The sequence below is a fragment of the Dryobates pubescens genome, chromosome 3 (genome assembly GCF_014839835.1).
Source record: "Dryobates pubescens isolate bDryPub1 chromosome 3, bDryPub1.pri, whole genome shotgun sequence".
NCBI lineage: Eukaryota > Metazoa > Chordata > Aves > Piciformes > Picidae > Dryobates > Dryobates pubescens.
Genome location: NC_071614.1, coordinates 7,860,435 through 7,873,294, shown reverse-complemented (window position 1 = coordinate 7,873,294; position 12,860 = coordinate 7,860,435). Strand labels below are relative to the sequence as shown.

Below are 12,860 nucleotides of genomic sequence, written 5' to 3'. Positions count from 1 at the left end.
GCTACTGAGGGGGAATTAGAATTAAAATTTATGGGTATTCACGCATGGAGCTTTGCTTTACCAGGAAAGTCTCATCTCAGGTTGTGTGGTTGGTTAGTCACTCTTGACTGGCTGTGGGTGAATGCAACCAGCCTGGAAACTCTTAAAGAAACAACCTTTTCTTGCCAGCATGGCCCTGTCCTTTTTTCATGCTCCCCTTCAGGTGGCAGTTTCATTCACTTGTCCACCTTGATTCTTACACGAGGACATAAGGCTAAAGGTTTATTACCTTTGCGCTGTACTGTGTGTGCTAATGTCATATAGCTGCTGCACACGTTGGCTGTATATAGATGTACCAAGACCCAGAAGGAGATTGGTTCAGGTGGAAGGATCTTGGAAGTGGTAGAAATAGGTCTTAAAGGTGGTGGCATAAACTCCAAGATTTGTTTCTGTATATCCTTTCACAGAAGACTCTGATAATCTCTGTGTGTCTCTCCGGATGGGTGCTAACCACTCCTCCAAGCAGAGACAGCATTGTTTAATGTTTCAGAGACAGTCTGGTAAAACATAGAGGAGACCTCTTAGTCCTGTGAAAGCAGCTTTCCTTCTGACTCCATCCCTGATGCCAGGTTTGGTGAATTCAAAATGTAAAACCAGATGAGGTGAGTTTGTAAATGAGATTAGGAATGCAAAAAGTATCCTCTTGTGATACTTGGCTTGAACTGAGTGTCCACGTTGAATTTCTCTCCGGTGTTGCTCCAGATTATTATCACGTTTGAAGAACAGTGAAAAGTTTCAGTTTCCTGGTGATATATCAGATGCTTCAGTCCACTGCAATTCCAGCTGCTTGTGGCTCCCTCACAAGCTATAAAGAGCAAGGTTCAAGTTCACAGTCGTCTGCTTTTAAGATATTTGAGATTCTCTGCCCTGGTTACCTTCAGTGAGAGCTGGTGTGCAAGTTCTGTTGGGTGGAGAGACAGGTGAAAGGAACCTCTAATGGATATTTTAGTTTCAGCATGTCTGTACTGGGCCATGTTTTTCCCATCATAGTAATGATATTCTTGGCTTTTCATCTGGTTCAGGAAAACAAGAAATCTCTGTGAGGGCTGAGTATGAAGCAGTGTCAGTAGTACATCTAATGGGGCTTTTCCCTTGTCATCTTCTGGAATTTGTTTACTGTGTGTGAGACTTGTGTCAGATCTGTGCTAGGCTGTCTTGCTTGATAGCTCTGAGCTTTCTGCCTTGCTTTGCTCACAAACAGCAACCATGATTGTGATATTTCAAGGCTGAAATTCAGGTGCCACGTGTGAAGTGTGGACCACAGATGTAAAAATTTTCTTTAGGGCACTGCCCAAATGAGAACAAACCCCATGTTAATTTTGGCTAACATGGCTAAAACTGATGAAAAATGAGCTCAAAACCATTACATTTCTTTTAAGAAATGTTGTTTAATCCTTTAAAATACACTCCAGGATCCAATTTGGAGAGCTTACATTAGAAATAAGTACAGCTTATTCAAACTGTGTAAAGAGTATTCTACCTGTATGCACTTCAGTTCTTCATAGAATCATAGAATGACCTCCAAAGGTCATCTAATCCAAGCCCCCTGCAGTGAGCAGGGGTATCTTCCACTTGATTGGGTTGCTAAGAGCCTTATTGAGCCTGACCTTGAAAATCTCCAGGGATGGAGCATCAGCTACCTCCCTGGACAACCTGTTACAGTGTTCCACCACCCTCATGGTAAAGAACTTGTTCCTAACATCTAATCTAAATCTCTAATTTCAAACCATTGTCTCTCATCCTATCACTGCAGGCCTTTGTAAACAGTCCCTCTGCAGCCTTCTTGTAGATTCCCTTCAGGTACTGGAAGGCTGCTATTAGGTGCTCCTGTGGGGCCTTCTCTTCTCCAGGCTGAATAAGTGCAACTCTTTCAGCACTCCTACAGGAAGGCTGGAGAGGGACTTTGCGTAATGGTGTCTAGCAACAGGGGGGACAAGGGGGAGTGGTTTGAAGCTGAGGGAGAGTAGGGTTAGACTGGATCTTAAGAAGAAGTTCATCATCACAAGGGTGGTGGCATTCTGGAATAGGTTGCCGAGAGAGGTTGTGGATGTCTCCTCCCTGGAGGTGTTCAAGGCCAGGTTGGATGAGACCTTGAACAGCTGAGTCTAGTTGAGAGACATCCCTGCCCATGGTGACCTCTAAGGTCCCTTCTGACCTAAGCCATTCTATGATTCTTATTTCCTTCCGCATTAAAAAGCCAATAGTTTAATCAAATTCCAGTTTCTTTCCAAAACTGACTCAAGAGAAAGGAGTACACTTGTAATGCTTTAATAAATAAGATGTCATTACTGTGTGAGCATCAGAAAAATATGACTTGGATCAATTTTTCTAAGCTAAGTTAGATAATTGCTGGAGGCATTTATAGTCTCTCCCGTTCAGCAAAAAGTAGTATTACATGATGGGGGCATTTTAATCATTCCAAGCAATTAAAGAATTAACCCTGCAATTGGGAAATAAATGGGAAAGATTTCAAAAGCAAGATTTAAATTGATTGTTCAAGTTTTCTGTTTGATAATTTTAATTGATTTAGTTGGGGTGAACGTGTTTAGTCCCTGATTGCTGCTGCTTATTGAGAGAAGGATGGCTGAATGAAATTTTAGCTGGACCTACACTCTGTATTTGACATTGGATGGGCAAGCAGATCTGCTGCTTGTGGCCTTCCTGTGTGTACTGAGTGTGTGTGGCCAAGTTTTGGTAGTGGGGGGGCTACAGGGGTGACTTCTATCAGAAGACGCTACAAGCTTCCCCTGTGTCCAAGCGAGCCAATGCCAGCCAGCTCCACGATGGACCTGCTGCCGGCCAAGGCTGAGCCCGTCAGTGGTAGTGGTAGCACCTCTGGGGATAACAAGAAGGGGGAAAAGTTATAGTGCAAACAATTGCAGCTGGAGAGAGGAGCTCAACCCTGTAGACACCCAGGGTCAGTCAAGAAAGAGGAGGAGGAGGTGCGCCACACACTGGAGCAGAGATTCTCCAGCAAGCTGTGGTGAAGACCATGGTGAGGCAGGCTGTGCCCATGGAGGTCCATAATGGAGCAAATATGCTCCTGCAGCCCATGGAGGACCCTGTGCCCAGAGCAGGTTGATGAGCTTGAAGAAGACTTACCCCATTGAGAGTTTGTGCTGAAGCAGGCTCCTGACAGGACCTGTGAACCCATGGAGACAGGAGAACATTCTGGAGCAGGTGATGCTGGACTTGTGATGCTGTGGAGAACCCACACTGAAGCAGGGGAAGGGTGTGAGGGTTCCTGCCCCTGGCAGTGAGGAGGTAGAGAAATTCTGGAGTGTAATTAAGCCCAGGAAGAAGTGAGGGGTGAGGAAAAGGTGTTTTAAAGATTTGGCTTTATTCTCATCATCCTGCTTTGATATGATGGCCAAGTAATAAAACTAATTTCCCCAAGCTGATTCTGTTTTGCCCATGATAGTAATTGGTGAGTGATCTCTCTTTGCTCTTATCTTCACTGATGAGCCTTTTGTTATGTTTTCTCTCCCCTGTCCACCTGAGGAGGGCAATGACAGAATGGCTTTGGTGGGCACCTGGCATCCAGCCAGGATCAACTCACCATGCTACGTAGACATCATCTAAAAAATGACTAAGAAGACAGTGGAGACTCACCATTCTGTGATTTGATTTGTTCAGACCAACTTGAACCTTTTATTGCTGTAAAATTTGTAGATGGCTGGCAGGAAATCTTGCCCTCACTGGCAATGTTTTCAGCCATTGACTCTGCACTCTCTGCTGCTCTCTGTGCCAACGGAAGGATCCTGTGCCTGTACCATTTCAATACAGTGAAAGTCTGCAGGTTTTTTTCAGTCTTCTGTTCACTGGACCTCTCCTGGTTCTTCCTCCTAAGCCTGGACTGGAAGAGCTTGCTTCAGCCCAAGCACTAATGGCCGCTGCAGCTCTGCCAACTCAGCCAAGCATGACTTGCAGGGAGTGGTTTTAGAGCAGTCAGAAACTGTGTCTCTTCTTGGTATAGAAGACAGCTATATTCCTGTCTTGGCATTGCTGCTTAGGCTCCTGGTGCTTTTGTATGTCACTCCCAAGCTAGTCATGACCACAATCTTGTAAGGCAAGCTCAGACATTTTGCTGGCACATAAAGGCAAGACCATGGGCATGTGGCTCCTGGGAGATGGTGGGAAAGTATCTTTGCCTTCATCACCCTGGGCATTGCTCTCTGAAACACTTGAAGCAAGCAAGACATCTCATCACTTCTTCAGCAGTTTGGGCTGCGGCCTGTGTTGGGAAAAGTACATTTAGGGCATGTGGTTAACCTTAGGCATAGACAAAATTTTGACTTGGAGATGAAGAATCCTAGGATGCAGTGCTAGACACACTTGGGAGGCTGTTCAGTCGAAATGCTCAGAATGAGACAGGTTCCAGTGTGTGTACCAGCCAGGACTGGTGCGGTTTTGATCTTTTGGTGAAGGTCATTTTACAAACTTCCCTGCTCTCTTCTGGTGTTGATTAAAACATCAACAGCCACATTCACACATATTTATACTTCCTGTGAACTTTCTTTTTCCTCCCCCAGTGGCCAAGAGGAACATTTATCTCCTTTGACTTAGCAGCCTTTTACATTTTTCTGAAAAATTACAATTGCACCTTCTTTTTTTCCCCCCTGTTTTCTGGACCACACAAATGTTTTTTTTTTTCCTACAGCCCTTGGGAGGTTTGTTTATTTATATATTTAGTTATTTTCTTTAGCACTCTTGTGTACTTCAAAACTGGTGTAACTTACACGCATTATAAACCTACTTTATTCTGCCTGACTTCATACCAGCTCTAGAAATTAATTCTGAAGCCTTTTTGGTTTTATTTTTGTTTCCAGCAGCGAGTAGAATTGTTGCTCCCTTGTGGCTATTAATGGATCTTTATGAAACGAGCAGATATTTCAAACAAATAAATACTGATCACATTTACAATAGCAAAGTGCTCCTCTTAACAGCTGCTGTCGTTCCGTCTGGGAATGTAGCAGGAACCCTTGTGAGCTCTGGGAGGGGACTGCATTGCAGTGCTGCCTGCTGTGGGACCCGAGGTGTCTTGTTTGCGTAGTGTCAGGAAACTTGCACTGTCTGCCCCGCTATGGTGTCTGGACAGGTTGGATTTAGTCAATTTATTTTCCATATTTAAAATGCTTTTTTTGCCAAGATCATCACATTTTTTTTTCTTTCCCCTCTTGGCAAGCAGTCCAGCAAAAAGCAGTAGAATTAAAAGTAGAACCAGTTTTCAGGGGTTTTTTGACCAAACTGTGTTCTTGAGAGGTTTACAATATAAAACTAAGTCATGTTTTTACTAATGTTTTTGACAGATTTTTATAAGGCTTTGGGGAGGGTGGCAGGGGAGAAAGAAACTGAAATCTGCCTTTTGCCCTGTATGTTTTTGCAGAGCTTTGTGTGTATGGTAACACTGGCTGCAAGACCAGCAGAGGGAGCCCAGAATCACGAAATATTGGCGATCTTTTTGACTGGGGGAGTTGGGGTGGGAAGCCTTGGTAGAGGAATTTTGTGCTTGCATTTGGGAAGGCTGTGCTGAATACAACTAATGAAACATCAAAGTGCCTGATGCCTTTTAAATTATCAAATTGTATTAACAACTTTTATGTTGAAAGGCTAATCAGTATTTATTTTTTTCCCCCCCCCTCCTCTTTCCTATGTTGCTGGTTGTTGTAACTTCACATCACCTTTCCAGAAAGTAAGTAACTTTTCACATTGTAAATCTGTTTGGAAATGTGGGGGTGTATGTATAGATGTCTATCTGTATAAAATAAACATAGGAGCAGAAAATGATCGATCTTTTAAGCCATACTCCTACAGAGGCTGACTGCCATGCATGAATGACTTTTAGATTCCACAGTGGTTGAAAGTAAAAGATGATAAATGGTATGAAGGTTCTGCATCTGAAGGTTATAAGTGGTAAACGTATTTCTTTGTGTAGACTGTGGCAATAAAACTTGCAGCATATTGGTTTAAAATGTCTTATGGCTCTAAAAATTCAAAGATATCAAGTTACAAAGTAGAGCATTATTGCATCCAACTTGATTTAACTGAATCAAAGTTGAACTGCTTTGGAGTGTTTCAAGAACTTAGGTCAAACTGTGCCATTTTTGACATTCATAGATACTCAAATGTTTATTTGGCAGCCCTTGGCTGCTGTATTAATAGATGCCAGCAGCTCTAAGCAGAGCAAATATATCCTCAGGCTGTAGGAAAATATAGGAAGAGTGCAATAAGTAGTACAGATCCCTCAGAAACTGCTCTGTGATTCAGACCTGTCTGCATCATGGGGTCTTGGGTTGCTGGCTCTTCTAACCACTTGCCCATGGGCTGTGATAGCAGCATGTTTTGCCAGCATCCCTTGGTAGTAATGCTTGGGAATTGCAAGACAGTGCTTTAAGGATGCCTGTGCTGACAGAAGCATGGGCAAATCACTGCTTTGATTGTGATTAAGGACACCATGGATTTCAATTTGAGCTGCTAGCTCTGTCTATTATGTCAGTGTCCAAACTACTATTTCCTTTGCAACTGAAGTGTGTGTGGTTTGTTTTGTGCTCATTATAAACACACCCAAGTCCAGTTTTCAAGAAGGGTGGATATGGCCCTTTGGTTGCATGCCAAATTATTTAGGAATTGCAGATATCTGTAGGAAACAAGCATTACAGTAGTTGAAGTACTTCTTGGCTCAGTGGCTGTTACGGATTTCTTTGTAAGTCAGCGAGTAGTTTCTATTGTCCACTTGCCAGTTGGCTAGACTTTGAAGATTAAGATATCTGCTGTGAGCACAGTAGTGGTCATGAGATTGCCAAATCCTCTATTTTGGGTTCATTCATCTTGTTTCATTTTAACTGGTTAATGATATCTAAAAATAAGTGTGGAATCCAGAATCTCTGTGCTGGAATAGGGGAAGGATGCAAATCGCGCATATACGTGCACAGTTTTGTTTCTTGTTGATATACTGAGTTTGTCTCTTGTTGCAGAGTCAGCAAGTTCTTTCTGTCTTGCAGAGCAAGTCATAATCTGTGATAATGTTTCAGTAGAAAAAGATCCAAGACTGTAAGAGTTGAAATTGCCTCATGTTCTGTATGTTAACATATGGAAGAAATTACACAACTAGAGCTGCTCTATTAAACTCTTTGTGTCTCTCCTTGTCAAACACTAATAAAATAAGGAAAATGTGTAAAGAGAGGTATCCTGCATATTGCAAACTGGTTTAAGTAATCGTTAAACTCAATGAAATCTCTTAATGTTTTCTGTGCTACTGCTAGCAGGATCGTTACATCTCTAGCATGTTTAGGTTTGTGTTCTGTTATAGTCCTATATCAAAACCAGATGTGGAATCGGTTTTATTTGCAGGGGAAAAGAGAAACAATGAGAACTTGTCAGAATGTTCCTGTTGGATGATGATATCTAGAAGACTCATAAAAGGGATATCTGTTAAATGTCAGAAGTGTTTATCAACAAGCATCATTTTTACCTGTCCTTTGTGAGGTTTTCTGATGTAGTAATGTGATACATTAGGTGTCCAATAGCAAATAAATTATATTGGACAGGACTTCCTGCCCCGAGGACACTTTATAGTTTAATTTTTACTGGAAGAGCAATTACCACACTATCCATCTTGCCATTAAATTAATAAATGTACAGTGAGGATGAATTTTCTTGAAGCAGAGGGACAGAAATCAGCAGAAAGCATCTTCAGATGAAAGATGGCAGTTTCAGTCCAGTTTTATTTATAAGAAAATCAATCACGCCATTTTCAACAGAGATCGAGTGTTGTGTTCTGCTACTGCATAATAAAGAACAGTGGTTTCTGATGGACTTTTGAAGCCCTGTTCCTGGGTTATAGTTGAGTATATAATTAATCCTGCAATACTTAGCAACACACTTAATTTAATGCACAGGCATTGTTCCACTTAACCAAGTGGAATATATTTACGTGGCTAAAGATAAGTGTGCGTGCAGGCTGGGGACCCCAGGGAAGAAGCACAGTTTCAGATTCAATCTCTGAGTACACCGTGTACATGAGTCAGTAAATGGGGACAAAGATGTACATCTATAAATCTTGTACTTCAATTTTTATATTCAGATTAAATAAAATAATTCATGACTCCCTTCTTCCTGAAGATGAAGTTTTCACAGTGGAAGTGTAGCTGGGGTAGAAACATTTGTTCTGCCGTAAACATGCACATATTACAGAGACACCTCTGTACCAATACTGTGGTGGTTTTGGGGTTTTTTTTTTCCCCTTAATGTGTTGTCTTTCTTCCTAAACCATCCCTTAGTGTGCATTCCACAGTCATGTTACAATTACTACCTTGAGTAGATCAATCACTTAATCTCTAAGCCAACTCTAATTAGAAAAGGTAGTGCTTCACAGAGGGCACAAATGTACTTGTATTCATATGTCGTAATGCATGCTGACCATGTTAAGCCAGAAGAAGGTTTAACTATGTATCACTTTTAATCTGACCATGTTAAGCCAGAAGAAGGTTTAACTATGTATCACTTTTAATCTGACCATGTTAAGCCTGAAGAAGGCTTAACTATATATCACTTTTAATTTTAAATGTGTTCTTCCTGGGCTCTTGATTATTCTTTTGTTGCCTTTCATCCTATGGGATGCAGCTGCCCTTGAACTTGGTACTGTTTTGATCATTCATGTGCAGCAGCCACATTGTCTGTAACATTTTTAAAATGAGGCTTCATGGTGTTATTTACTAAGTAATTTCACATAAATATTTGGACTTTGGTTCCCTTAGAATGTGGAGCTGGTTGCTGTAGGAAGAAAAGCATAATTATAATTCACAGACTTTTTGCCTCGAGCCTAGGGGACAGATGCATATGATTAAGTTTGAAACTGGCCTGTTATTGTAATGTAGATGTTTTCAGGGTTGAGAGAATTAAGGGGAAAGGGAAAAAAAAAAAAAAAAGGGAGGAAAAAAAAAAGGGAGGAAAAAAAAAAAAGGAAGAAGAAGGCAGGCAAGCATGAGTTCTAAAAAAAAAATAGAGCAAGGGAATAGTTTTACAAGAGGCACTCAATCTTGGACTGCACAATTTTATTTTTCAGTGGAACCTCTCCATTAGCTTGCCTGAATGCAATGCTTCATACTAACACTCGTGTAGGTGATGGAACATTCTTCAAAATCCCTGGGAAGTCAGGACTCTACGCTCTCAAAGTAAGTTTAAATTTTGTATATGGGAAGCACACAGCGCTATTAATCCATTTTATGAATGTCTCAATAGATGTAAAAGTAAACAGATTAGATTCTTTGGAGAGGAAATGACCTGATAGTCTCCCTAACTGCTTTCAGATGTCTTTTAAAAGGATTTATAATGAAAGTAAACATTGGATGTTTCATCCTAGAAAGTATATACATGTTCTTGAATTTGGCATGTGGTATAAAAAACACGTAGCAGAGTTAAAATGCTGCTTTTTCAGAGCTGCTCACAGAAAGGCCTTTGTTTTATGAGCTGTGAGCTCAAGAGAATCACTGACTTTCTCATTAAGTAATTGTATTAATGTTTGATTTTTAAATAGTGCAAAATTATTTGCAAGTCTAATATAAATCAGCTTTTAATTTACAGGTTGGATTTTTTAATCTTTTTTTTTTGGGGGGGGGGAGAAGGAATCTAATTATAGTGGTAGAATTTTGCCTTTATGCTGGTCCTATGCTTTTTCCTCTTTCCTTTTTTTTTGCTGTTCCTATTCTTCTTCCTCTTTATTTTTCTTTTTTTTTTTGCTGTTCCTATTCTTCCTCTTTATTTTTCTTTTTTGTTTTGCTGTTCCTATTCTTCTTCCTCTTTATTTTTCTTTTTTTTTTTTTGCTGTTCCTATTCTTTTTCCTCTTTATTTTTCTTTTCTTTTTTTTGGTGTGTGTATGTGATGGGTTCTGTGTGAGGAAATTTTCTCCTGCTTGTACGTGACCACACTAAGAGGGGCTTTACAACAGGAGTGGAGGAATGAGAGGCAGAGGTGAGGAGCAAGAAAGTGAGATTATATGTCTAAGTGTAGTCAATTAAAATTTGGGGCTAGGGTGGCAGGATCTCTCAGAATTTATGGCAGATTGGTTTGATGTAAGGCTTTAAAAACCGTAGAAAATTACATGGATTTGCCTGCTCCTCATAAGCAAAAGTTCTCTGTCTGAGACTGAATTAATAGTTTTCAGAAGCTCTGTTTCCTAATTTACTACAACAAATGCTGTTGTTTTCCTTTAAACGGGGAGATATTCTTGGCACAAGTCCAGGTACTCACAATCACTCCCATGCTTGTGAGCTCCAGGTTGCCTCAGCTGTTTGAATTCAGGAAACAGGCGAAGGCAGAAAAGAAACATTAAAGGATTTGTGTTTTGGTTCGGCGTTGCGGACACTCAACTGGAAAGCCGGGATTTTTAGCAGCTAAACAAATCTGTTTCTGTTAAAGGGGGGGGAGGGGAAGAAAAGAAAAAGAAAAAGGGAAAAAAAAAAAAAAGAAAGGAAAAAAATGTGGAAGAGCTTGCATTTTCTTTAACATTGTTTGGAAAAAGAGTAGCTGAGGGCTTCACAAACCAGCTTTTTTGATTTTCAAGGAGTTTTAGGAAGGTCTGGTTTCTTGTCTTGTTCTGAAGCAACTCACAAGCATCTTTTATTTTACTCTGGTTTTTGAAATCTAAGTATGAGAGGACGCTGCAGTCATCTATTTTCGGAGATGCAGCAGGATCATCATTGATTTCCCCCCCCCCTTGTCAATTTTAGTTTTCTCTTGCCTTTTTTGTTTTGTTTTTTTAACTGTAGAAAGAAGAATCAACATGCCCTACTGATGGAACATTGGATTTAGGATGTGAATCTGAGTTAGATGGCACTGAAATGGCTGAGACAAACAATAATAATGGAGAAGAGAATGGTGGTAGGTGTTTTAATTTCAATATTAGAGGGCGGATGTTGGGAAAAGCAAGTGTGTTGTTTATGTAAGATTTTCATTGTGTGAATGCTAGACAGTGTAAGTACTGTTCTGTACTCAGTGAACTATTTTTGAGTGACTTCTCTTTCTTTGGCCTTATAAAGAAATCAGGAACACCAGGTGCCTTATTCGACTTAGGTTTATATAAGACAATGAGTAGAGCTGTTGGGTGTGTTTTCAGTAGGCAAATGTTTGGCTTCCAGGTTTTTTGTTCTAGGCCCTGCAGCTAAAGAGTGATTTGCCTTTCTGGGCTTCAGAGTTGAAGCTGTCAGACAGACATCTTGCTGATTTCAGTGTGGGCGTGTGGGGTTGGTCCCTCAGTAGAGTTCTGGGCAGAGGACAAAGGTTTGTATCTTAGTTTCATGCAGAGATTCTCCTGGGTACCATGTTGACATAAAGACATGATGAACTATCAGACCCTTGCAAGAACTTGCAAATGGAAACCTTTGAAGTCTTTGTTGCTTTTTGGGAAGCAGTAATTGAACATAAAAAAAGGGTAGTCCTTCAGTCACCTAAAATTACTTGCCAGTAATAGCAATTAATAATCTTATTTGAACTACTCATGCAACACTTATCAAGTGAATGCTTTACATAAAAAATTACACTTCACAGAATCTCTGAAATAAACTTTTCTATGATCAGTTCTTCTCTTTTGCTCACAACCTGTCCACGGCTGGACTGCAGCCTACTGTTGTGGCTCACTTCATACATGGTGAGAAGGTGTCCTGTTTACAACTAGGACATGGAAAAGCTCAGCTCATGTTCTTGTTCTGCTACAGATTTCCTTTTTGATCTTGAGCACTGTACTTAGCTTCCATGCTGCACCTTGTGAAGGACTGATGCTGCTATTTCAGTATTGCTCCCTGGCAGCCCTGAAAAAAATGACAAAACTCTCAGATGTAGGGGAAATAGAACTGCTAAGACAGGTTGCTGTGGATCTGGTGGTGAAGTTTTGAAGCTCAGTAGAAAAACAAAAGTCAAGAGTTAGTAAATAGCTCTGCTTCTTCATTTTCTTTGATATGTCTATGAGCAGACTCAGCATGTGCAGTGGTTTTATGCTTATGTAGAATACGCTGCATGTTTAAGTGTAGTCCTTCAGCAATTCCTATCTGATACTCAGTTTGTTGATGCAAACTTCCCTAAGCCTCTGGGAGAATGCAGTGGTGAGAAGCAGTGGCAAATAGTTACAGACAGCATGCAAAAGTTGATGTTACTTGTTATAAACAGCTAAAAATCATGGCAAAACCCTGGCAATTATTTGGGAGTGGGAGGGTATAAATAAGGATGCCAGAATGTCAGAAGTAGAAAATGGCTGCGTTTTGACTGGGAGAAGACTACATACTATTTTCACAGTTTACAGTAATAAAAATAATTGCAGCACTTGTGGTGACATAAAAGAGCAGCTGCTAAAATTAAACACTTAAAAATATTTGGGTAGAGCAGTAAATTATACCTAGATTGTTTGGAAAGCTGAGAACTTTCTCTTCTGTTTCACCTGTAACAAACCCTGGAAGACTGCAGTACAATTAACCTTGTGAAAACAAGACTTTTTCTTCTTTTGTAATGTCATCCAGTGGATATGTTTAAAAAAAGAGTGAATAGGATGGCAGTGGTGAGTCTCTCTTGCACATAGGAAGGTGATGCTGGATGTGATCAGTGAAGACAGCATGTCTTTTATCAGTCAGCTGATAGTGAACAGATTTGTCAAAGATATTTTGTAATGGCTTTTCCTGAGACCGAAAGCTTTGTTCTTAAAGGTATCTGTTGATGTGCATGCAGAATTTTACAAGTGATTTCATTTACAGTATAGAACACTTGGCTGAAAACCAAGACCATTCCCTAGAAATGCAGCCAGTTTTAAGTGGATCCAAAATTACAGGTTCTTAGA

The 12,860-nt window shown here is 40.5% G+C and overlaps 1 protein-coding gene across 4 annotated transcripts in view; it reads left to right on the top strand.

Moving 5' to 3' along the window:
• The window catches only part of ASXL3 (ASXL transcriptional regulator 3), a 113,797-nt gene that overhangs the window by 39,132 nt on the left and 61,805 nt on the right, over window positions 1-12,860 (top strand). For all 4 annotated transcript variants that reach the window (XM_054179638.1, XM_054179637.1, XM_054179640.1 and 1 more), the window contains 2 exons: window positions 9,104-9,212; window positions 10,807-10,918. In XM_054179638.1, the coding sequence (XP_054035613.1) occupies window positions 9,104-9,212; window positions 10,807-10,918 (221 nt within the window). The remainder of the gene's footprint in view (window positions 1-9,103; window positions 9,213-10,806; window positions 10,919-12,860) is intronic.